This window comes from Oryx dammah, unplaced genomic scaffold, assembly GCF_014754425.2.
Source record: "Oryx dammah isolate SB20612 unplaced genomic scaffold, SCBI_Odam_1.1 HiC_scaffold_25, whole genome shotgun sequence".
Taxonomy (NCBI): domain Eukaryota; kingdom Metazoa; phylum Chordata; class Mammalia; order Artiodactyla; family Bovidae; genus Oryx; species Oryx dammah.
The window spans coordinates 28,169,872-28,192,000 of NW_024070209.1; the positions used below are offsets into that span (position 1 = coordinate 28,169,872).

General features: G+C 48.7%; 1 protein-coding gene across 1 annotated transcript in view; it reads left to right on the forward strand.

The window, feature by feature from the left end:
• EPAS1 (endothelial PAS domain protein 1) overlaps positions 1-22,129 on the forward strand; it is a 94,085-nt gene that overhangs the window by 43,305 nt on the left and 28,651 nt on the right. Inside the window, exons 2-4 of the mRNA XM_040224738.1 lie at positions 8,926-9,116; positions 18,110-18,261; positions 18,676-18,760. Of these exons, the coding sequence (XP_040080672.1) occupies positions 8,926-9,116; positions 18,110-18,261; positions 18,676-18,760 (428 nt within the window). The remainder of the gene's footprint in view (positions 1-8,925; positions 9,117-18,109; positions 18,262-18,675; positions 18,761-22,129) is intronic.

Genomic DNA, 22,129 nt, shown 5'->3' on the forward strand with positions numbered 1-22,129 from the left:
TTTGTGTTTTCAAAATGGCCTGCACTAAATGTGCAATACCCTTACTTCCACCGAAGCCTTTTTTAAAAGTGTTATCTTAAACTAGGTTATGTGATGGTAATGCATAATGAAAGTCTGTTTCCAATAGTGTGAACCATCAAGTGCTTCTTGGCAATGGGCTCTGTTGTGTGTCCTGGAAACAGAGCTCAGGGGTTTGGTCCCAGCTCCACACATTCCAGTACCTTTCTGAGCCTCTATTTTCCTCATCTCTAAAATGGGAATAACAGTACCTGCTCTTTGTGCCCTGCTGGGTAAGATTTACAGATTAATGTATAAAGTGCACTGTAAGCTGTAATGAGTGATACAAATGCAATGTGTTGAATAGAGAACGACGCTAAGTCTTGGGCTTGGTGAAGCTCAGCTTGTCACTGTTGCTTCTGTGCACGCATGCTTTTCCCAGCTGGGCTGAGGACTGCACATGTCCTCAGATGACGTGAGGAGCTGGGTTATCTGGAGCCCCAGATGGGCTGTGCCTACGGAGCTGCTTGGTAATTGGGTCTGCTGCTCCCTTCCCCAAGGCTGCCTGGGGCCTAGGAGGCCACCAGATAAGCATCTCCAGTGGGCCCTGAGCAGATCTGACCATTAGAGGGCCATGTTGGGTGGGCCCCAGACATTACTGTCAATGCTGAATGCAGTCCAGGCCCTGTCTCCCCAGGCACAGACCATCAGAGGGGTCGGGCAGCCTGGGGGCTTAGCCTCAAGACAGAGGTGATGGGGAGGCTGAGAAGTGAGACACTTCCAACATCCCTCCTTAAGGGCAGGGCTATGTTGCCTCTGCAGCCCTCCTCTCTTCTTTGTATCCCTTATTTCAGGGCTTTTGATGCCCCAGCCTGGAGTATTAGTCTTATCTCCCAGTTGGCCTGTGCTCTCTTTCAGGGCAGAGGCCAGTCCTCTCCCTGAAGCATGCATATTGCAGGGTGAATAGTGCCTTCCACCCTTGTCAAGTTCTGTCTGATCTGCCCAGTTTCTACTGCATTTGCTTGTTTAATTTCTTCTGTTTCACCTGGATAATTTTGATGCCTTTTCTTCTCCTCTATAATATATAACTTATGTCATAGAGTCTCCTATACTTCACTACTGTCTCTAGGCAAACATCAGAACACATCCAGAAAGTTGGCCACACCACCCTCTTCTAAAGCATTTTTGCCACTCCTTTGGAATTGCCTTCAGAGCCAAAGGCCATTCTTTTCAATACCTTCAATTGTGGCAAGGCCTTATCTTTGAGGGCATATTTTATTCTTTCAAACAACTGAGATCCATCTACAGCCAAGTCTGGTGACTAAAAGGGGTGGTTAAACAGGATAATACTGTTTGCAGTTTGAAATGAAGTTCTCTGAAGTATTATGATGGATTTGTGTGGCTCTGAGGTCCTTTCTAAAGGTGAAGTCGCTCAGTCATGTCCGACCCTTTGCCACCCTGTGGACTGTAGCCCACCAGGGTCTTCCATCCAGGGGATTCTCCAGGCAAGAACACTGGAGTGGGGTGCCATTAAAGGCCTCCTAAAACACTTAGTGCAGTGATCATTGAGGGCTTCCTAGGTAGCTCAGTGATAAATAACTCACCTTCCAATGCAAGGAGATGTGGGTTCGATCCTTGGATTGGGAAGACCCCCTGGAGTAGGAAATGGCAACCCACTCCAGTATTCTTGCCCAGAAAATCCCATGGACAGAGGAGTCTGGTGGGCTACAGTCCATGGGGTCACAAAGAGCTGGACATGACTTAGCAACTAAACAACAACAACAAATGGCCATTTCACTAGAATAAAGTTTGTGCCTTCTCCTCAGGTGGCTGTATTGGAGGGTTGTTGCCTTGTATATAGCCTCGATTCAAATCTGTCTCCTTATTTTCACCTCCCTCTTTCGGTCAGTTATACCTCTGGGGCACTGATGGTCACATGAGCTCCTAGATAAAATAACTTTGGTTTACGATGGTGACCTGAGATTTGTTGTACATAATGAGTGTGGACACAGTCCATGATAGAAGAAGAGACGTGCTTAGGTTTGAGTACATCTGCGTTTATTTCAGTCCTCCAAAGACCCGTGATCACAGGCTCAGAAATCTGTTAACAGGCCCTCCAAGTGATTCTCCTGCAGGCTAAAGTTGAAATCCACTGCTCTACAAAATTGGGACCAGTACTGCTGCATAATGTAAGAATCAGAGGAGAATGTTTATGAAATGCACCTAGCCCCCATGCTCAATAAATATCAGTTTCCTTTTTTCTTCCACCAAAAAAAAAAAAAAGCCTTTTTATTTTTAAAGATATCCTAGCCTTAGCTGCAGAGGAGAATCACAGGGCAAGCTTTACAACCCCTGATGCCAAGTGAGGCATCCATTTTTTTGAGGCTTCTCTGGTGATTGCCATGAGCAGCCAAGATTGAGTAGCACCAGCTTTGGTTCTGCTCTGATTTAATCCATGAAGCCGTCAACCCCTCTGTGTAGGGCAGCCACTCCTGGGTGGGATCCTGATTGCTGGGATCTGGAGCACATTCCTCCCTTCAGGCACCCCTCATGCGGCAGCAGCACAGCCTCAGTGAAGGGACACCCTCCCCGTTGCATTTGACCTTTGTTTCATCCATGTACAGCCTCCTGCAAATTGGTACCAGCTTAGAATTTCACCACCAGCCAACAGACTGATTCAAGCTGGCTCAGTTTCAGTCTCTCTCTCCCTAACCTGCTAAAAATTCATTCTGCTTCTAAGCCATTTAACCTTACAGGGAACAGGTATATTGTTTTGACACCCTGATGGCCTACAGGCATTAGTCGTGGAAACCCTAATCACCCTAAAGGTCAGGAGACTATGGCTAACTAAACCACCAACCCCCTTGGTGTAGAGGGTGACATCTCAGGGGCCCCAGGCCAGGCTAATAATGGTTCCATTTCTGACTTAAGTAGGGATCCCTAAGCCAGGCTTAGAACAATGTCTCCAAAGTTAGAGACTTTTTAAGATAATGAAGCTCTGGGCAAAGAGGTTTCTCCCTGTTTAACCTGTAGCATGCACCCGCTGAAGCTTTAGGACAGTCATTTTTGTTTTATCTTTTGACTGGCTGCCTGGTTGTTTCCCTTAGTTGAGATCGAATGTTTCAGAATTTGAGATTTGAGCTTGGAAAGAGTATACATTTGTGTATATGAAAATGTCCCCCCAAAGTGAGAGACGCCGCTTGGTCTCCAGCTGCAGCGTGAAGAGAGACAATCATATAGGCTGAACCTGCGGCTTCTACGGAGCAGCACGGAGCCGCTTCTGATGGCCCTGCACCAGACTCAGCCCTGAGTGATGCAGCCTGCATCCTGCCCCAACTCCCCTTTTTCCTACTCACACTCATTTTGAGCTCTGGCCCCCTAAAGAGTTGACTCATTGGAGAAGACCCTGAGACTGGGAAAGATTAAAGACAGGAGGAGAAAGGGGAGCCAGAGAATGAGATGGTTGGATGGCGTCACTGACTCAATGGATGTGAATTTAAGAAAACTATGGGAGATAGTGAAGGACAAGGAAGCCTGGTGTGCTGCAGTCCAGGGGTCGCAATGAGTCAGAACAACAATTGGTTCTTAATCCTACTCCTAAGGTTCCAGGTCTTTTCCCAAGGTGAGTGGGATGCTCACCTAAGGCAGCCTCTCCTCCCACCCCACCAAGGAATCTTTATGTCACTGTCTCTTTTCCATATCACCCCCCTCTCTCCTTCCTGTAGTATACATGGACATCCAGTTGGTGGGAAAATACCTAACACAGCCTGGTCCATATTGAAAGTGAAAGTGAAGTCACTCAGTCATGTCCGACTCTTTGCGACCCATGGACTATAGCCCACCAAGCTCCTCCATCCATGGGATTCTCCAGGCAAGAATACTGGAGTGGGTTGCCATTTCCTTCTCCAAAAGTAGACAGCAAATAACAGCTTCCTTGCTGCCAGTGGAAAAACGTTGACCTTGAACCCAGAACTAGGTTTGAGACCATGTTTTTAGCAAGTCACTTCATCTGTCTACATTTCCACTTCTTCATCTATTAAATGGGGATGATGATTTCTATTTCTCAGGGATTTTATGAGACTCACATGAGATAACATGTGAAAAAAAAGTGCTCTCTACACCCCTCAAATACTGTGAGGGTACTGCCGTTTGTCCTTCTGGGATCAGCTGGACTCCTGCCTCCCTGGGGAGCCTGCCTTGACCTTGCTTGTGGCCACCAGCTTGTCTCTCATCTTAACCACCTGTTGTGCTTTTTGTCTGTATTTATTTGTCTGGTTAACAGGGATGTTTCAAGTTGGCACCCTATTCAGACTGCATATTCCTTGAGAACAAGGAATGTGCATCTCAGCCACAAGGTCCAAAAGGGAGCTCAGTAAATACTTCTGGGTCTGCATGAGGACACAGTCAACCAGGGCCATGTTCAAATTATATATTCCATATACCACATATTGTACAGGACCACCCATGGTCACAGGAAGGCCACCAAGAAGGATAAGAGCAGGGACTTTGTAGAAAGAGAAACTGGAGTGAGAAATACATTTCTGATGATCTGGAAAACTTAGATAAAATATATTTTTACCAAAAAATAAATAAACCAGAGAATTGTATGTAACATGGCATGTCTAGAATTATCATTAAAAAATTTCTGGTCTTTGTGGTGAATTCTAGGACCCATCTAGGGAGAGAAAATAAGGCATATGCACCTTAGGACATGAAGCCTCATTGACCTAAGAAGGACCAGCAACATGACCCAACAAACTGGTCAAACTTAGCCTGACCAACAAAGGAAACTACAGCCCTAACACAGTGGTGACTTGGCGACCAGCAGCTGTAGGGCCAAAGTCTGACTGCAACTAGTGCTCAGATTAGCCTGGCAGTGGGATCATTAATATCAGCCATGGTGGAGAGCTTTCTAGTCCTCCCAGCCCCTCTGTACTTGTCTCACTTGATCCTGACAAAGAAGACAGGAGAAGGCTCCCATTTCATAGATGAGGCCATCAGGGCACTGAGAATGCATTTCCTTGTTCAACATCAGATAGCAAGATAATGGGTTGCCAGTGTATTAAAACCAGTATTAATACAAGTGTATTAACCAGTGTATTAAAACCAGTCCTCCTAACTTCCCGTTCCTTGGTCTGTTGGCTTGAGAGGCCCAAACGGTGGTTGATGGGGTGCGGTCAACTGGGTGCATCAGTTGGGTCAAGGCAGGTCTTACCTTCACATTTAACTGTAATTCTTCATGTTGCTAATCCAATGATGGCAGTGCTACACATGTTTGTCTGTTCTTCCAAGAGTCAACATTAGACAGATATCTCTGGGCTGTGTCAAAGTTAACTAGATAATCCAATTAAAGTCATGCTGGTCCCCGAGCACTACTATAAAAACAAGGTACCTGAAGTGGAGCTCAGACATTTAAACTAAGAGTCTGTGTGAAATTCTCAACCTTTCTTTTTCTCAATGTTAAGACTTTGCTGTTTATTTTTGCTAAAGCCACTATCTCCTACCATTAAGAAATAGAAAGAGTGTGTTTTGGCCTGAGAAGAGATGGGCTCTAGTCCTAGCCCTGCTGCTAATTAGCTGAACTGTCCTAGGTTAGTAACTTAACCTGACAGGGCCTCAGTTTCCAGATCTGTGAAATGGGAACAACAGCAGTGCCTGCCTTGCCCATCTAACATGCAGGTTGTGAGGGTGGAATTAGACAGGGAGCATCTACGTGTCCCAGGACTTCTAAGTATCTGCTCACTGACTGTACCGTCTCCAGGGGCTTATACAGGCACTAGCTTGTGACCTTGAGAAGTTAAATATGATGTCTGAGTCTCAGTTCCCACATGTGTAAATTATGCTCACAATGCCTCCCATAACTGTCCCGTTAAGAGGATTATAATGAGGTATTATATGTAGGGTTCTCAGCGCAGCATCCAACACAGAAGTGTCAGTAAACATTTGTGCAGCCAAGGGAACATAGTAGGAGCCAAATCTCAAAGGCCATTGCCGGACAGAACGCCTTTTCCTTCCCTGGCTCTTCTTCTCTGTCTGCTCTTCCACTTCAAGGAAAGGGTGATGGCAAAGGGAAGCACTGTATGCGGATCTTGGCTTGAAGGTCACAGCCTGTGTTGGTGTCTGTCTCACTTAGGGGGCCTTCTCTTGTTGCTGTTGTTTAGTCTCTAAGGAGTGTCCAGTGCTTTTTGCGACCCCATGGACTGTAGCCCACCAGGCCCCTCTGTCCATGGGATTTTCCAGGCAAGAATGCTGGAGTGAGTTGCCATTTCCTTCTCCAGGGGATCTTCCCAACCCAAGGATCAAACTTGCATCTCCTACATTGGCAGGTGGATTCTTTACCACTGAGCCACCAGGAAAGCCCAGGCTTTCCCTAGAGGCTTCTAATGGCTGATCATGTGTTGCTGATGCTTTTTTCAGAAAGCGTGAATGTAGGTGCTGGAGAGTGGAGTCAACGTCCTAAAGACACCGGCTGTCCTTTACCTGACACGCAGGCGCGGTGGGTACAGTGACAGCATCCTGCCTCTTTCTCACCCTCCCTTCCTGGGCCAGGACTCCTGCAAACCTTGACCAACCACTTGTGCTCCACAATCAGAGGTCAGGATTTAAAGGCAACTGGGAGGGACTAGTATACAAACTGCCACTACCGGCTGGAACAAGAGCAGAATGATCCTACGGGCAGGCTCTGAGGGATGGGTGTGAGGATGGGCGGGGTGCTAGGCCCAGAGCTGTAACAGCTGAAAGTCAGCGGGGAAGTTGGGGGGAGTGGCGGGGCGCGGAGGAAGCAGGTTTGGTAAAGGAAACAGAAAAGGGCAAGAAAAACAATCCCACCCATTTCACAATTTTTCAGAAGGTTCTTCAAGAACATCAAGAGATGTTGGAGTTTCTTCTTTCATTCTGGATCTACGATGCTTAATCCATCCAAGGAGTCGGATGTTCTGTTTTTTTAAAATAAAGCATGTTGTAAAGTCAAAACAGTCCCTCTGTCCCAGATCTTGAGGGCTTTGAGAGATGGTATCCCCAAATCTTGAGGGGTTTGAGAGATGGCGTGTCAACATTTGGGGAATCTCCAAAATACTGATATTTTTTTTCTGTCCAGATAACAGGCTGCAAAGCCAAACAAAAAGAGAAGTAAACTTTGGTTTTAGAATTCTCAGGAGAAAGGATAGACAGAGCAAGCCGGAGCTGGTAGGGTGAGGCCTTGAGAGCTATGAGCGTCATTGGATGCTTGTTTATTAAACAAGCAATATAGGTATTTTATAGAAACATAAGAAAATATGGATAAGCACTTTAAAAATCTCCTCCTCACCTCACTGACCTGACACTGTGAACATTTTTGAAGATAGGGAGGCAGGACATTGTTAGTGGGTAAGAGTCTACAGTTTGGGGCCCAGATGCCTGGTGTAGAGTCCCACTTCCCTACCCTAGAGGCTGTCTTAGAGGCTGCAGGTGAATTAACAGCCATCCCCCCTTATCCGTGGTTTCACTTTCTGCGATTTCAGTTCCGCACAGTCAACCCCAGGATGAAAATATTGCGTGGAAAATTCTGGAAATAAGCAATTCACAAGTCTTCCGTCTCATGCCATTCTGAGCAGCATGATGAAGCCTCCTGCCGTCCCACCCAGGGCGTGAATCACTCCTTTGTCCTGTGTATTTGTGCTGCATATGCTCCCTGCCCATTAGTCTAGGGCAAAACAGCACATGCAGGGCTCCTGGACTGTTGGTGCTCTCAGGCATCCTCTGGGGATCCTGGAATGAACCCCCGTGAATAAAGGAGGGACTACGAAACTTAGCCTCTGTCGACCCATTTCCTCATCTGTAAATTAGGGATAATAATAACTACTTCCAAGGTTAGTTGTGAGAATTAAAGGAGCCAGTGCAGTGGTGCTTAACACAATCCCTGGAATATAGTAGGCACCATATACAGGGTAGCTGTAAGAACAATAGTCATTAGTATTTTATTATATTCCTAGATTTTTCTTATATAAGAAGTGTTATGGATAATACATATATTTCCATGGAAATAGGATTCTGCTGTACTCTTTTGTAACATTTTTGCTCTCATGCTCGTCTCTTCATAGACAAATTTGTTATTACTATTGGCTAACACTGCTTTACCGTCGGGAGAGCCCTGGCACTAAAGATTTTCCAGGTGTTATCACATTCAGTCCTCAACATTAACTCTGTGGGGCAAGTACTGTATTATCATTTTACCGATGAGAAAACTGAGGCTGATCAGTTTAAATAATATAAATGTACAGAGCTGGCAAGTGGACCTCTCTCCTGCAAGGAGAAGGGAGATGCGACTGACTGGAAGCCTATGCTGGTAGATCAGAGAGGAAGCGTGTCTGTGCTTGGTCCTTTTAACCCTTGGCAGGTGTGTGCTTTGGGACGTCAGACAGATAGGTGTCCATCTGGTTGACTGCTCCTGGGTTCTAGTGGCGTTTTCAATTTTTGTGATGGAAATCACTGATAGGAAATGGAATCTCCTGGGCTTAGTTGTTTAACCATTTTATCCAGAAGCAGTTCTTCATCTTGTTCTCCAGAGGCTTTGACACAGCCATCTAAGCCACTGGCCACAGCTTCCTCACACTTCCCTCTTTGTCCTGGGTGCTCACCTCAGTCCCCAAAAACCCCCAGGCATTGTCAGTGGATTGACTTAAGCAGCAAGTCTTTGCTCAGACTTCACCCACTGGAAGCCCTGGTGTGGACTCCATGGTGTGCGGGACGGGAGGGTGGCTGAGAAGACACGAGATGCACAAAGGCAGAGCTCTTTGTCACCTGTGGCTCACATGACCGAGGTGAGCCCACATCAGCTCAGCGGAAGAGTCTAGCCATGCCTTGGATGGAGGAGTCCTGAGGGTGTCATGACCGGGGGTGTGATGGGATGGCAGTGATGTTCTGGAGACTAACCCTTGTCTCTCAACATAGGAGCAGCTCAGAGAGGAGGAAGGAGAAGTCCCGAGATGCAGCCAGGTGCCGGCGGAGCAAGGAAACAGAGGTCTTCTATGAGCTGGCGCATGAGCTGCCCCTGCCGCACAGCGTGAGCTCACACCTGGACAAGGCCTCCATCATGCGGCTGGCCATCAGCTTCCTGCGCACGCACAAGCTCCTGTCCTCTGGTGAGGCCGTGAACCCTGGGCCCCTTCCCTCTGTCCCCCGCCGACCCCCGTGTTCTCACACGCAGGAGCCAGAGCTGGCAGGCCACCCAGGAACCCGCACTCTGCACACCTTCCACCCACAGCAACGCCATCATAGCATGTAGTTCTCTTTTGTTGCACCTCTTTCCAGCAGTGGCCTTGGTGGTGATTACAATCATGGGCTGAAGCCTTGGCAGCTGAGGGGACACAGAGGGCTGGGAGAGGGAGAGCCGCTGGCGCTGGCTCCCAGTTGCCATGCCCTCGGCTGGCAGATCCACACTCCAGCCCAGGTTGGATGAATCCTTCACGGAACATCTTAGTGTTTGTCCACCGGCCACCTTCTCCAGAAGGCAGAGATGTGCTCATGTGACCCTTCCCTCCTACTAGCCAGGATGCCAGGCAGATTATTTAGTGTCTGTGTCCCTAGTTTCCTCATCCATAAAAGGAGTTAGAATACTTATTGCTCTGGGAATCTTTAAGAATAAACTGAGATAATGTCTGTGAAGCACAGGCCCAGCCACACCGGGGAACCCCAGACAGATAACCATCTCCCCTCAGAACCCACGAATTCTCACCTTCCCTGCTGTCTCTGCAAGTCTCAAGGTCACGAAACTTTTCCCCCCTCAGAGTTCATCTGCTTCAGAATGCCATTTCCTGTTAGAACAGACCAGAAGGAGGAGGCCTGGGGCTTCTGCCAATATCAGATCTAACAGATAGTCAGTCCTTTCTAGTCTGCCAGTTTTGTAAGGGAACTGGGCAGGGGGCTGCGCCCCTCTGCGCCCACCTCCCCCACCCGGCTGTGGCACCGTCAGTAGCCACGTCCGAGGTGGTGAGCAGAGCGGGGCGGCAGGGGGAGTTCTCTCGTGCTTGGTTTTCAGTTTTCCCGAGTGAGCCGTGTACCTTGGAGCAGGGTGGACTCTGCCATCCTGTTATGCAGTGGCTATTCTGGGAAGGAAACCCAGAACAGAGGGAATCCACTGTGAGGCGGGGAAGCCGGAGCGCCATGTGCTATTCTGGGCCCGGGAGCACAGGAAGGATATGGGGGGGAAGACTTTCAGAAAATAGGATGACAGCACAGTGGGTCCAGGGGTTGGAGGGCTAACCCTGGCCTGAAAATCTAAAGCATCTCAGAAAAGAGCAGACAGGAGGGAGAGAACCCAGGGTGAAACCTTGCTCTCAGAATACTTTGAAAGAAGCAGTGCAAGGTGATGGCAGGCGTGGTGTCTTAGATGCTGCAGAGAAAGGGAACCATGGACTGAAGTGCAAGGCCTGGAGATGCCATCGCAGGGCATAGGTGTACCTGTGTCCTTTAAAGAAGCATGTCCTCTAGGAGAGGTGAGGGCAGTGTCTGCCCGTGTTGGAATCATCTTTCCATCTGCACAGAACAGGGAGTGGAGGACTTAAGGACTAAACAGAGACCCCTTCCCCACACCCAGAAGCATCTCGTCTTCCCTGTTCCAGTACTTGAAATTCCACTCTGAGACACGAAATGAAATTCCACTTTTAGACACTGATTTCTTTGGGTTCATCACTACTTCCTTTCACCACCATCACCCGTGTTCCTCCACCAACAGGGGTCCCCAAAAGGAGTAATACGTTAATCCTGAGACAGCTCTCTGATTGAATTTTGGCTTGGAGGATGTTTCTGCTCATTTCACAGATGATTAGAAGTGAGGCACAGAAAAGTTAACTTTTCTGCAAAGGCACACATTTAGTACCTGGAGTTCAAGTCCTTTTGAATCCAATGGAACAGAGACACGGAGGGCAGGAGCATTCTGCAGACTTGGTCGTCATCGCCTGAAGATGTGGATGGGGCCTGGTGATTGGGGAGAAAGGGGGTCTTCCTTGGTGGGGAACCAAAGTTAAACGGAGGCATCGGGGGCTGGCCCTGAGCAGTGGGGTCTGTAGGAGGTCCTTACACACTCAGTGGCTGTTTCTACCCTTGCTCTCGGTGCACGGCCTTGGGTTTCCAAGCTCTCCCGTGCATAGCCACCCCCCTCTCAGTGGTTCAGGGTTGGCTTGGACAGGACACGTGTCAGAGGCTCTGAGCATGTCTGCCTGCAAGTGTGCTGGCGAGAGCCCCCTGTGGGCCAGATACACCTGGGGAGATGGGACCAGAGTGGCCACAGCAAGACCTCACATATCCCTGCCCAGGGCCTGTTGCAAGTTGTGGGCACAAAGTGCCTGCCCTCTGGCTGGGCTTTTCCCGGGACCTACTGGAGCACTCAGCATGTTGGCTCTGGTCCTCTCAGTCCAGAGGAAAGAAATGACGGAAAAGGATAAAAAGTGTCCACATTTGGTCATCTGATCCGGGTGTCCTTGAAGGAGCAGTTCTCATAAAACATGCCTCACCCGAGGGAGGAGGTGACGGATGGCTCTCTGTGCCCCTTCTTCCACGTTGCTGCCACACACTCTTTAGACCAGTTATTGACGTTGTTTTTAGGAACTGAATGCGAGACAATCTTAATCATATTTTGCTTGTTTAAAACATGCAGCGCAATGAAAAGATGTACAGGATTTGTGGGCAGTTAGACCTTCCCTAGAACCTCAGTCAGGCTGCCTTGCTTCTCTGCAGCCTTGTGAAAACCTCCTTACCACCCTTCCAGCTCACTTTCTCAGCTGCACAAAGCGGCTGCCAGTACTCACTTGCAGTGCTGTCCAGGGATGTTGGATATAAAAATCCTTATCCTCTTGCTGCCATGTATTAGGCTCTCAATAAGTTACAGCCTAGAGATAAAACCAACCATGATCAAGAAAATAGATTTATAAGTATAGGCTTTGGGGGGAAAATGATGTAAATGAAAACCCAGTGTAAACCCTTACTGTCCTCTTACTACCTTCTAGCAATTTCTAGCAAAATGCAGAGTCGCCAAGCCTTCCTAAGTCAAAATAAACCACAGATCCATGATGGAAGCATTTCTAACAAAGGTGAGCGTCGATGTTGGCTCCCTTTATGATAGGAAATAGCTGGTTGCATACCTCAGAGTTCAAAAGGCTAAAAAAGACCAGGTTTTGCTTTAGAGAAGTTTCTTCTTTACTTAGTAACACGTTTCCCTTTGATTTTCACAGTAGGCTGTTCTGTGTGGGAATGTTGGAGAGGAAACCTCAGCGCTGAGAAATTCAGGCTGGGAGTCTCGGCGGCCGATTGAGATTTGTATCACAGGAAGCAAACTGAAACAATAGCTTTATGATATTAGCTTCCACGCTGGGCTGAGAACAGAACACATTCTGACGGGAACATCAGTGGAAATGCCACTTGATTGTCTTAAATCCTCTTTCAAGAGGAGCCCCACAAACTGTACCCAAATGAGGGTCACTCCTGCATTTGAAGGGCCTTCGACAGCAGTAAATATGCAAAATTGGCTTTTCACTATGAAATTGATTTTTGGCTCCCCACACACACACTCGTGAGGGAAAAATCAAATTCATTTGACACAAGAGCTAGAGATCAATGGGAAGCAAGATTTCTAAGACAAATGTCAGGTTTATGATTAATTCATTGGCAGTTGCTTAGTGAAGACATCGCTCTTAATAAGAGATGATGATTTCCTCCTCTCTACACTGCCAAGGGAAAGGCATTAAAATGTGGGACAAGTGATTTTAGCTTTTTGCCATGACCTTTTCATGCAGGAAAAAGTGAGAGCAGAGGTAAAACTGGGGAGGCAGCTATGGTTTCTGGTGTCTTCTTACGCCCCTCTTTCAGACTTCTTTTCCCAGGCTTTCACCCCTACTTTCTTTCTGTCTCACCCCTTTGTCCCACCCACCCTCCAAACCAAGGCCTCTTTCTGTCCTGTTGGAGAAGAGCTGAACGGTTGACTCATGCCGGGATCTTGATCGCTGACAGCCCCTGGTGTACAGTCTCTTCTAGAGACACTTTGTTCAGATCATTCCCTTAGCTTAAATTTGATAAGTCTGGCCCATCAGCAGGTGTTTGCTGCCCCAGCCCTGTGCCGTATGTCATGAGGGGTCATATAGAAAGGTAAGACAGGACAGTAAGTCATGTACAGGACAAAGAAATGCATTTCTAATGGTGGACTTTCAAGGCCCTTTGGGAGGCCCACAGGTCAGATAAAACACAGTGCCCTCTGCCAAAGATGCAAGGGTAACCCCAGCCTACTACCTGGTGATAGTGGCGTTTAAAGGTGGGGCTGATGGCCAGATAAACCATTCAAAAATAGTTTCCTCATGGCTTGACTGGGCTGCTTTTGCAGTCAGCACATCCAGGGCCCAGTGGTGTCATGGGTCTCTGGGCCTAGCAGAGCCCGAGGAGAAGAATCAGTGTAAAAGGGAAGCCCCTTTGATGATAACTACGGGGTGACTGCCCGCCAAGCACATATGCCCAAGGAGGATCACATCAGAGTGGTTTGGAGACCAGTCAGAATACTTGGAACTTCTCAGAGTAGGAACAGAGGGAAAATAACCTTGGCACCCTGCACAGCAGCACCTGTGATGGCCTGCCTGGCCCCAGGGGCCCGGTCAGGAGCATCTGCCCCACCACTGCCTGCTCACCCCAGATGCCCAGCTCCTGCTGCACCCCCCCACCCCCTACCTCAGGTCCAACCCCACCCAGGCGGTGCTGCCTGAAGGAAATGCGCGGTGCTCCGGAAAAAGTGCTCCGAAACCTCAGCCCGCGCATATCCTGGCTGTGGGGAGTCATCAAAGCCTGTTTACCGGGGCTATTTTTAGCTTGAAAGAATCTTGTTGTGCTCTCGGGTGCAGTGTACTGAGTCTCTGCAGAGTGCCTCTGATCTGCATGACCCGCTCCTCTTCTTGGGGGTCAGACCCTGAAGGGTCCTGGGAAGCAAGTAACTGAGACCCGGAGCCCAGGGCTATTTAAAGAGTCCACTGAGGGTTTATCAAGCACCTACTGTGTGCTCCTCTTCATTGGGCACCCAGGGTTTCTTTCGGATTGTTGTGCAACTTTACAGCAGCTTATCTGTCTCTTCCCCACTGGTCTGTAGATTCCTCTGGGGAAAGGATGCTCTTACACCTGACTTTCCCGAGGACAGAGCTGAGCACCCAGTAAGTGACACTTGCTGACAGATGGCCTGACTTCATGCCCAGCATGGGGCAGACATGTGGCAGGAGTGTGATAGCTGCATTGTGGGCAAGTGAACTGTCTGTGTGCCCAGCACTGAGTCAGAGATTAGTGATCCCCTCAGGAGACCTGATGCTCCCATGAGAGAGGAAAAGGGGAAAGGCAGGGCCGTCTTCAGCCAGGTGGTGTGCCTGGAGCCCTAGCCCCTTGGGTAAAGTGCTGCCTCCGGCCCCACAGCTTCAACCCTCAGCTCCAAGCTGACAGCAAGCTGGCCAGGTTCCGTCCGAAGTCCCCAGGAGGATAGGCAGGTGCTGCGGGAGCAAATGATTCCACAGAGGAAAGAGGCCCCGTTGTTTCCAGGTCCTCAGGGAGCTGGCCTGCTGGCTTCCTGGTCCCCCAGCCATTGTGACTTCAGTCCCAAGATGCTCTGTTTCCCTTCATGGGCTCTGTGTGCCCCTCTCCCTCCCTCCCGGAGTCCAGCTGGCCAGCTGTTGCAGCCAATTTCACCACCTCCTGGAAGCAAGTGTACTGGGCATGGATGGAAACCAGTTTGGCTGTGCTGGAACTGTTAAAAACAGGAAACTTTAAGCGGAACTATTTCCTCTGGGCCTAGCTAACCCAAATCAGGTTGTCTTGGGATGACTCCAGATTTTGAAGTCAGTGTTGCCACTGAGATCAAAGAAATTGAAGAGAAGAAAAATCTTTTCACTAGGCCAGGAATCACAGGACTGGCCTCTGCTGTCTGGAGAAGGCGCTTACCTGTCTGGTGTGATTTTTAACAGTGCTGAAAATCTCTCCTTATTTCCCCCAAATAGGTCACCACTTGCCAAAACATGTTGATTTTCCCAGCATTGGTAAGTCACTTCAGTCATGTCTGACTCTGTGCAACCCCATAGACGGCAGCTCACCAGGCTCCCCAGTTCCTGGGATTCTCCAGGCAAGAACACTGGAGTGGGTTGCCATTTACTTCTCCAATGCCATTTACTTCTCCAAAGTGAAAAGTGAAAGTGAAGTCGCTCAGTGTGTCTGACTCTTAGCAACCCCATGGACCACAGCCTACCAGGCTCCTCTATCCATGGGATTTTCCAGGCAAGAGTACTGGAGTGGGGTACTATTGCCTTCTCCGTTTCCCAGCATTAGGGTGGCTTATAGGACTTTCAGTTAAGGCAGTGATGGTCTCTACCTATGGTCACCAGCATTCACATCATATGAGAATTTGTTAGAAAAGCAGATTCTCAGCCTCCAACCTGCATGCGCGCATGCTCACTCAGTTGTGTCTGACTCTGTGACCCCGTTGACTGTAGCCCACTGGACTCCTCTGTCCATGGGATTTCCCAGGCAAGAATGGGTTGCCATTTCCTCCTCCAGGGGATCTTCCCAACTCAGGGGCTGAACCTGTGTCTCCTGCATTGGCAGGTGGATTCTTTACCACTGAGCCACCCCGGAAGCCCTGCCCCCAACCTGAGACCTGAATCAGGAACGCTGGGCACAGGGCCCATCCAGGGCTGGCTCTATGACTCTCTGTGACTCTGTAGTCCCATGGGGACTTCCACCATTAGAAGGGCCCTGGGCATGGTTTGATGTTTCAGTGAGAGATCCCACATTTTTACTTTGCCTCTGGTCTCAGAAATCCTTGTTTTAGCAAGTCCTCCAGTGGTCCTGGTGCTTGCTCCACCTTGAAAGCACTAGGTAATGTCGTGGTCTCTTCTGAAGCCGTTGTTTAAATTTAGGTGTTAACCAGGAGTGTGAATATAGGCCATGGCACCACCCACACCTAGAACTCTGGTTCATTATCATCAGTTCGGCTAACCAGTTGGTTAGCAGGGAACGGGTATGGGCATGTGTATGGTAGAAAGGCCATTCCCAGGCTCCCATCCCATAGGCTAGCTGCCTGAATCAGGGTATGAAGAGGAAAGAATTTCCCTCATTTTGTTCTACCAGTTTAGCAAAACAGAGGGAAGTCACTAGGATAACACTCTGCATGGCCCAGCTCTTGGCTCTGAAGGGTGGCCTGTCCCTGGACAGCATCAGTGACCCCAGCCCATTCACTGATGCTGTGTCCTGAAGGTGGCTGGTCCCCAGGGATGCCACTGAAGCCCCTTGGTAGGAACATCTCCTAATTTGGATTTGTTCTTCTGGAAGAATAACAGTGTATGGCCCAGAGCTTAAATTTAGGGGCTCAAGGGAAAAGAGAACCAAATAAATCCAGTGCCCTTGCAGGAAGGCCCTTGAACCTTATTGCACAGCATCCACATGTCTCTTGCCAAGTGGCCCATAAATTCAATTGCATTTTACATTCCCTCCAATAGTCTCAGTTCGAATGACTTCTTTTTTAGTTAAGTGAATATTAACTTTCATAAGTGACAAATTATTCTATGATTCTCTCGTTCTGTAAATTAAGGTAAGCATACTTGGCTTGATGTTTGTAGTGGATGAATACAAGTTTTTATAAGTAAATGTATGTTTGGAGTTAAATAATGAGCTAGGAGAAGCAGGGCTGAACTAAAGTCTGTGGTCTGAGCAATAACAACCAAGGGTCTGGCGCCTGAGTGCTTTATTCGCTGGGACCAGAGCTGAGGCTACATTTTGCAGACAGCAGAGGTCTACTTGATAGGCCAGGGCCCCCCAGAGTGGTTGGGTAGTGGATGCCTTCCTCGGTTGCCCCTAGCAACCACCTCCACAGCCTGCCACTAACACAGCAGCCTCCTCCTGTGGCTTCACACCTCTGATCCTCACTCTCTCCAAATCATCTCGCATGCCATTGCCGGACAAATCTCCCCAAAGCAATGGTCTGAGATGCCATTCCTCCAGGCTGCTGGACTCACAAGCTCAGTCGAAGAGCCTGGGGCACAGACCCTCTTTCTTCCACCAGGTGGACCTGTTCTCATCCCTGCAGAGTTCCTTCCAGGCTCTGCCTCCTCCATGCTTTCCAATGTCTGCCCACGCCAGTAGGCCCAGAAAGCCCTACTTTTATTTAACAGAGTGAGATACTTGCTTTTCATGAGTCTCTTCCAATGCCTTTCTTTGAACAGTTGTCTGTGACCACCTCAAAGTGACCCCCTCTTCCTGTGAACCCTTCAGCACTGACTGTCTATATTCCTCTTGGGCAACCACCTCTGTCACCCTGAATTTTTTACTTAGATTTGTGGCTTAGTTTACCACCTAGCCCCGATTTGGGGTCTGAGCAATTTGAAGACAGTGACAGTGTTGTAGAAGGAGCCAGAAAGGGAGAGAATTCATGCTACTTGGTATGTTTTAGGCATTCTCCATACCTATCTAATCCTTACAAGAGATGGGCATTATTATCTCCATTTAGCTGATATTCAAAGAGGTTTTCACTTACTCTTTGTCATGTCAGTTAGAGCCATAACCTAACAGGAGGAATAGAGTCAGTGGTTATTTGACTCCAAAGCTGATGAATGGTTAGAAGTGTGGCTCCTGGATTCATCTGCCTGAGTCCACAACCTTTATAACCTTGGGCAAATGACTTAATCTCTCTGGGCCTCATCTGTAAGATAAGACAAAAAAAAAAAAAAAATAGGACCTACCCCACAGGTGTTTTGAAGATTACATAGCATTCTCAGTGATAGGCTGATATGCTGTCATTGCTCAACATCCATTAGGGAAAATGACCGTCCTGACTACTCCTGTAACTGCCTTGACATCAGTGACCCCACTGCCGCCAGTACCACAAGTACAGTGCTGCAACCGTGCTGCCTGTGAAGCCCCCAGCAGGGTGTCCTCCGTGCAGTGGTGCTCATCAGATGCCTGCTCCTTGGGCATGTGACGGACACTTAGGTGGTTGGCAGTGTGTGTTTCCAGAAAAATCCATCTGATGCCTTTGAGCCATCCCTGGAAGACATCCATCCACACCAGTCACATCTGCTTTAACCCCACATTGATGCAAACTGTTCAACCCCACCCCCTGTCTTTCCAGTTTGCTCTGAAAATGAATCTGAAGCCGATGCTGACCAGCAGATGGACAACTTGTATCTGAAAGCCTTGGAGGGTTTCATTGCCGTGGTGACCCAAGATGGTGACATGATCTTTCTGTCGGAGAACATCAGCAAGTTCATGGGACTCACACAGGTGACACCCTCCTCGGGCTCCTTCAGAAAGGGAAAATGTTTCCATTTAGGGGTAGAAATTAGTGGAAGATTCTGATCACCTCCCTCCTGACCTTTCCCTGCATGCACCCACCCTCCTCCTCTCTGATCTCAAGCCTCAAACCTTAGAAATAACTTAGAGCCCCTGGCGTTGGGCTAGCATTGCCAGTGGCCATCCTGGCAGATAGCTCTGCCAGCTGGATTGCAGGCCCACCCTTGTCAGTCATGTCTGTCGTGACCTCTATTACACCTGTGTGTCTGTGGATCTGCCGAGTGGAATATGAGAAGGTCTGACTCAGCCTCCTCCCTCTCTCCAAACCTGAAAGGGGACCCAGCTTCCTCTTGGAGACTTCTTCAGTGTCAGGAATTATGAGCCCAACCTTGTTTTTTGAAACAGGTAGAGTTAACAGGACACAGTATCTTTGACTTCACTCATCCCTGTGACCATGAGGAGATCCGTGAGAACTTGAGTCTCAAAAATGGTAAGGTATTTTTCAGTGTGTTTCTTTCCTATTAACACCGCGTGGGGAAGGGACGTGCCTCCCCTTTGTGTACTAATGTAGGATCGATAAATCATGGCCATCATGATCCAGAAAAAAACAGACACCCACCGAAAATCCAACAGGACTTTGCAGATGAGATCAAGGGCCATGAAAGGACCTAGTACTCAGAATTATCTTTTGCTGGCTCTTGTGGTGCCTGAGATCACACTCCTAGGGCACTCCTGTGGGTTAGGACACCATCTCTAGGAGGTTTCATCACCTAAGAGTCCAGCATCTTTTCCGAATGACACCATCCAAACCAATCAGCTTGTCTGTGCCAAAATGTTCATGGGAACTGTTGCAGCTGTCCGTGTGCTGGTTGTGTAACAGACTGCCCAAACATAGTGGGTTCAACAGTCCTTTTATAGTCTCTCATGATTCGGTGGGTTCTATGGGTGGTTATGCTCCATGTGATGTCAGGGGGCTCAACTCGATGGGATAAGCAGAGGGCTCACCCACACCTCTGGGACCTTGTGGCGTAGCCAGAGGCTGGAGCTCTCTCTCACTCCATAAGGTACCGGAGCCTCTTCCTCTCCACATGGTCTCTCCAGGGTAGCCAAACTTCTTATACTTATATTCTTAGCTCCCTTTTGGGGAGCTCAGGACTCCCCAAAAGTGCAAAAGTAGAAGCTGCCAGGCCCTCTGAAGGCTTAGTCCTGAAACTGGTACAGCACCACTCTTTGGTTAAAGTGAGTTACAGACCTGGCCCATTCACTGTGGGAGGGGGCTATTCCAGGCCCTGAATACTGTGAGACGTGGCTCACTGGGACCACCTTTAGAGACTAGCTACCACCGGAGCCAAGGAAGGAGTCTGGTCCCCGGGTGATAAAAAATGGAACAGGTGGTTTTGATGGAGAAAGTTTGAAAGGTGTTGTACACTGCACTCTACCTGCGGGGGTCCAGCAGGTGCCAGTGGAAGGAAGGGCCCATACAAGCAAAAAGGACTTTTCAGGGACAGTCGGAGCTGGCTGCTTCATCTCTTATAACTGGGGACAGTCGTGCAAAAGCTCTAATGGACATATTGTCAAGTGGACTGAAGCTTTAAGAAAAAGGGAATTCAATGTCTTTCAAGGTCCCTTCTGAACCTGAGAGTCAGTCTCTGCTCTGGACAGATTGTACCGAGTCTAACATCCCTTTTTACAGCTCTCACCTGTCACTGACATGGAGCGTGTACTTATCCAACCTGAATGACAGAGGCAAGGTGGTAGTATCAAGCCTACAAGGTTTTGCTCTTATTATCGCACATGCTGAAAAAGCCTACATTTCAGTAGCCTACTTCTACCTTTGTTACCACCTGAGCCTGCAGAGTGCAGGATTCCCACCACCTGCCCGGACCCCCACCACCCGCTCCTCCCCCAGCCCCTCTGCTCTCCCTCCTGAAGGCCACCTGGCTCTGGTCAGGCACAGGCTGGGGAGCTCTCAGGGCTGTTCACTGTCTTCTCTGTGTTGCCGAGAAAGTCTTGTTTAGTTCTGTGAGAAAAAGGCTGCCAGACCTTCTGAATCCCTTTCTAAAACAGGCACTGGAAGCCTGAGAAAACCCCAAAGTCTCTTATTTCTTCTCTACTCTGGAAACCCTTGGGTTCTCGGTCAGTTCAACCTCTGACCTAGTCTCTGTCTGATCATACAACTTGAACCAAGACCCTTCATCGCTCTGTTCCTGGGAATCTTTCTCTTCAAAGTGACAGTGTTGGATCAGGCAAAGTCCAAGACCTTTCACTCTCAAGTGCTGTGACTCAGCATGACTCTACTCTGTTGATCTGAGTAGAATGTTAGGTCTCTCGGTCCCTGTGTTGACGACTTGGGATCAAAATCAGTGAATCAGCAAAGGCTTTGAAGGTGCCGACCTGAGTGGACTCGTGATCTATAAGCAAAGGGTTAGTGTGAGCACCCAGAGGCAGATAAGGCTGTGAGGCTGCTTGTGGAAAGCTTTGAAGGCCGGCAGGTGAGCCTTGAACTTCATCCTGTAGACAGAGGGGGCTGTTGGAAGTTTTTGAACAGAGATAGGGGTAATATGATTGGAGCTGTGTTCAGAGAGATTAACCAAATGACAGGATGGGGAAAATCCTGATGTTAACAGGTTAGGAAGCTACAACCATAACCCATGCGACAGCCACAAATGAATCCCTCCCGCCCAGTACTGCACAGCACCTGAGCTGGTCCTGGTAGTACGTCCAGACCCCAAGATACAAGAACATCTCATGATGTGCAAATGCCACCTATGGAAGCTAGAATTGTGAAAAACATCATTGAGTATGGGAGAGATGATTTTGTGATTGTGATGGGGAGGAATACCCTCTCATAAGAAAAAGAAAAAGATTCACTATCTGGCCTGTTACTTGGTGGCCTCTCTTTTGATGTTTATGACAGATTGAAAAGTGCCACAATTCATTTAACACAGCGACTTGAGGCTGTGTCACTCAAGTCACTGACCCCTGGGGGTTTCAGTCCTGAGGCTATTCCCAGAGGGGAGTTGTGACTATTAGAAACGAGGCTCTGGGTTGTTCTGAGATGCTGGGCAGCAGGGTGGGAGTGTACCTTGGAAGGTCCAGAATGGCAGAATTTAGACACTGATGGGGAACACCTCTGGGGTTTACTGCAGTCATCACTTTTTTTTTTCCCCAGTGGGAGAAGTTTTGAGTGGGCAGGTTATTTGGAGACCATAAGGAAGGAAGCAATCTTGTTTGTCTTGGTGATTTATTTAATTCTGGCCGAGAAGGGGTATGATCCATACTGAGTTAATCCTCAGGGTGCACGTGCTCACTACAGGAGATTTGGACCAGCGGTGTTCCATGAGCCTTGACCTGTGTCACTTTGGAAAGGGAGTGCATGGTGTGGGATCCTGAACACAGCCACTGTGGGTTAACAGTAGGGCACTGGAGGGACAGGAGTGGGGAAAAGACAGGCACATCTAAGGGAAATTTCCCACCTGAGCAGCTTATCCCCTTGAGCGATTGTGATCTTGCTTAGATTGTCCCTTTGGAATTCCTTCTATGGGGCCCACTCAGGGGAGAGGTTTATTGAGATCATGGCCAATGGTCACTCATCACCTGACTACTCTGCAGAGTGAGGTGCAGTGGGAAATAAAACCGTGGAATAGCCCCGACCCTTCAGGAGTCCACCCTGCAGGGGAGACAGGCTGGAGATGAGGGAGCCTTGATCCACAGCTCAGGGCAGCTCCTCAGGGATCACACACAGACACAGATACACACACACACGGACACACACACAGATACACCACACACACGGATGCACACACATGGACACACACACATACACAGATACACAGACCACACACGGACGCACACACAC